Here is a 3,963-nt window from a genome sequence, read left to right as displayed (position 1 = left end):
GAACAATTTCATCGTATAAGCCATCATATGCAGAATAGTCTGCTCAATTGTCAAAATTAGTCAAGGACATAATACAATATAGTATATATATATATATTTTTGTCAGAAGAATTTGGAAGATTTTTGGAATAAATACATGGCAGTTAGGTGAATAAGTGACAGGTGAATTCAGGTTTAGACTAACGATGGAGGAGTTTCCCACATCACAGATGACCAATCCAACAGTTTGTGGAGTTACCTGGCAGGTGTTGTGTATGACTGTGCCTACGGCCATACATGTATATATAGAGCTTGGCCTGGTGCCAGTACTATTTGCAGAATGAATATGGAGGAACCTCAACAAGGTCAACTTCCAGCTGGAGGAAGGGGAAGAGGAAGAGATGGAGGAGGAAGGAGAGGAAGAGGAAGAGGGGTGCGTATGCGTGGTGGTGGAGTAGGGGGAAGAGGGCGAGGCGTGCGTAGGCATCACACTGTCCCCGATGAAATTAGAGCCACCATTATTGACCATGTTGTCAATCATGGTCTAACCATGGCAGAGGCAGGGCGCCGAGTGCAGCCTAACGTGCCACGCTCTACAGTCTCTTCCATCATTCAAACCTTTCGCAGGGAAAACAGGTATGCACCCAGGCAGTGATGGAATTACAATTTTTGCTTGGAAAGGTGTGTGTGTGTGTGTGTGTGTGTGTGTGTGTGTGTGTGTGTGTGTGTGTGTGTGCGTGCACGCCTGCACGTGTGTGCATGTGTGTAGGCCTATACTGCAAAATCGTATGATGCAGTGTTCATAGTACAGTAAATTGGACAAAATAAAGCAAATTACAGTTGCAGTTTAGAGTAGTTTTGCAGTGCAAATTGTCATGTTGTCCGTGTCTATCTGCAGAATTGGGCGACAGCCTCCTGTGGGCGGTAGAAGGAGATTGCTCACAGATCCCCAGGAACAAGCCATCTGCAACATGGATGGTCATACAGAACAATGCCATTACACTCACACAGATCCGCAATGCAGTCCTTGAAGACCAAGCCATCTTCCACAATATCAACTCCATTAGTGTATCAACCATAGACCGGGTACTCAAGAGAAACCGTATGACAATGAAACAAATATACAGGGTACCATTTGACAGGAATACAGAGAGGGTAAAAGAACTGCGGTACCAGTATGTGCAGGTAAGTCAATTACTGTATTTGTTTTCCACCATTGTAACCTATACACTATGCAGAGGTTCAAAGTTTGGGGGGTTTTCCGTATCTTTACTGTACCTTTGGAATCCAGTATCTGACCACAGAATTTTGCCTAAGAACTGTAACAGAAAACTGTGATCAGTATTTCTCCATTTTGTGTCACATACCAGCTGGAGTATCTCTGCATAGGCCAGCATAGGTTTGGAACCGTTGCAGGTTATATTGACTTTGTGAAGAAGATATTACTGCTGTGTATGACCCATCTGCATGATTTGGTTTTACCTGTGTTTCTCTTTTGTAGAGAATAATGGCATTGGAGGGAATAGAAACACCTCATCTCCTGGTGTTTGTGGACGAGGCAGGTTTCAATCTGGCCAAGTGCCGCAGGCGCGGACGTAACATCATTGGCCAGCGGGCCACAGTAGACGTCCCGGGTCAAAGAGGAGGAAATATCACAATGTGTGCGGCCATTTCTGACAATGGTGTGGCCACACATATTGCAAGCCTAGGCCCATACAACACGCAGAGGCTCCTCCTCTACCTGGATCGTCTGTATGTGGATTTGGTCCCCGAGAATGAAAGGGGACTCGAAGCGCCCCACCTATCACAATTTGTCATTGTGTGGGACAATGTCAGCTTTCACCGTGGCCCACTCATCAGAGCGTGGTTCGACACCCATCCAAGGATGCGTAATGTTTTTTTACCACCATACTCGCCATTCCTCAATCCCATTGAAGAATTTTTTTCTGCTTGGAGGTGGAGGGTTTATGAACGCCACATTGGGGATCAGAGGTCTCTCCTCAATGCCATGGATGCTGCCTGCGATGACATCACAGGCGATCAGTGTCGGGGTTGGCTAAGACATTCACGCCGCTTCTTTCCACGCTGCATCGCAAGGGAGAACATCCGGTGCGATGTTGATGAAAATCTGTGGCCAAACAGAGAGCAGCGGATGGATGGCCTGGAGGATGAGGAAGGCTACCAGGAGAGGGTGGGGGAAGACAGCAACAGCGACTAATCCAAGTGTTAAACTTGTGGAACTTGCTTTTTTCAATTCCTTTTTTGGTTCATGTTTATATTTTGTGATATAGCCTATAGACGCATGACATCACATGCAGGAGGTAAATGCATATTTTCCTTTTACTGTATACCTATACTCTCTGTTCGTAATGCAGTAATGCATGCAATTTTGTTTGTGTGAAAATTGTGTGAATAAACAATTTCTTTGGTGAAATGAGTGCACTGTGTGTGGTGTCAAACTTTGGAGGCTGCTGTCACTGTAAAACCCTATTTCTCCAGTTTTATATATAATAGTATTCCTTTAGCTAGACCTCTGACAAACTGTCTAAGCATTTTGACTTGCAGTGCTTACACGATGCCAAAGGGACAATGCATTTTGGGGGTATTGACTATTTATTTGAGAAGGATATTTAGTTTTGACACATGGATAAACTGTTTTGGGAGAGATATGAGCATTTGCAGATGATCCATGTAATTGTGTTGAGCCATCCAGGTCATTTAGACAGAAGCACTTAATGAACAAAAATGAGGCCAAGCAATTGAGAAGGATCTATGCCATTTTTATGGTACTGACTATTTACATGGGAAAGGGATTTCCTTTTGAAGCGTGAATGAATGGTTTTGGGAGAGATATGACATTTTGCTGGTTATCTGAAGGGTTGTGCAGAGCTGTATCACTGTTTCGCAAAATGACCTTATAGTTATAGGAATGTCATCTCAGTTTCAAGAAATGAGCCAAACCAATTGAGAAAAACTGTAATAATGTCAGCAAAAAAAGACTGTCTTACTTTAGAAATTTCTAAGTTGTATTTACATAACATCCCTTTGTAGATTTGATAATGAATCTGGAGTTTAGATTTACGCCATTTTCTTTCAGACTTTCTACATTCCCTCTTTAACATTTTAACTGTTGGATTTAGTTTCCAGGGTGCTTTTCCTTTGTCTATGACTCTTTTGGTTTTAAAAGGAGCAATAGCATCCATAATATGATTCATAGATAGATAGATAGATAGATAGATAGATAGATAGATAGATAGATGTAGAACTAGCTGGATAGATAGATAGATAGATAGATAGATAGATAGATAGATGCATAATTAGAAGTATAGATAGATAGATAGATAGATAGATAGATGTAGAACTAGCTGGACAGACAGATAGATAGATAGATAGATAGATAGATAGATAGATAGATAGATAGATAGATGCATAATTAGAAGTACAGATAGATAGATAGATAGATAGATAGATAGATGTAGAACTAGCTAGACAGATAGATAGATAGATAGATAGATAGATAGATAGATAGATGTAGAACTAGCTAGACAGACAGACAGATAGATAGATAGATAGATAGATAGATAGATAGATGTAGAACTAGCTGGACAGACAGACAGACAGATAGATAGATAGATAGATAGATAGATAGATAGATAGATAGACAGGCAGATAGATAGATAGATAGATAGATAGATAGATAGATAGCTTTAAGAAACTGTGCACATATCCGGATGAAGTGAACAGAGGTGAGAACTCTTCACTCGTATCTGTGTTTAATGCTGAGCGTAAATGAGCCGTAACACTTTAAACACAACACAGACGTTTATCTGACAGGATGAGGAGAGTTGGACGAGGGATAAACTGCGCACATCATACTGTGTGTTGTTTTTTGGGAGATTAATCCTCTCTCAGATTAACACCCCCCCCCCCCCCCCCCCCCCCACACACACACACACAACGTCAACGTTCATTTGTTTCTCCAGA

At 41.8% G+C, this 3,963-nt stretch overlaps 1 protein-coding gene across 1 annotated transcript; it reads left to right on the top strand.

Moving 5' to 3' along the window:
* The first annotated feature begins 817 nt into the window (after positions 1 to 817).
* LOC132869327 (uncharacterized) lies at positions 818 to 2,413 on the top strand. Its single transcript, XM_060902672.1, has 2 exons — positions 818 to 1,164; positions 1,481 to 2,413. The coding sequence occupies exons 1-2, from the start codon at positions 955 to 957 to the stop codon at positions 2,195 to 2,197; spliced, it is 927 nt and encodes a 308-aa protein (XP_060758655.1). The 5' UTR covers positions 818 to 954; the 3' UTR covers positions 2,198 to 2,413.
* The last annotated feature ends 1,550 nt before the right edge of the window (positions 2,414 to 3,963 follow it).

Source organism: Neoarius graeffei, chromosome 20, assembly GCF_027579695.1.
Source record: "Neoarius graeffei isolate fNeoGra1 chromosome 20, fNeoGra1.pri, whole genome shotgun sequence".
Lineage (NCBI taxonomy): Eukaryota > Metazoa > Chordata > Actinopteri > Siluriformes > Ariidae > Neoarius > Neoarius graeffei.
This window is presented reverse-complemented; position numbering and strand designations above follow the sequence as displayed.

Excerpts from the sequence above, each read along its gene's own strand:
- LOC132869327 (XM_060902672.1), top strand. The coding sequence starts at position 955 with ATGGTCATACAGAACAATGCCATTACACTCACACAGATCCGCAATGCA. Across the intron at positions 1,165-1,480 it reads TGCGGTACCAGTATGTGCAG|AGAATAATGGCATTGGAGGG; the intron begins GTAAGTCAATTA and ends TCTCTTTTGTAG.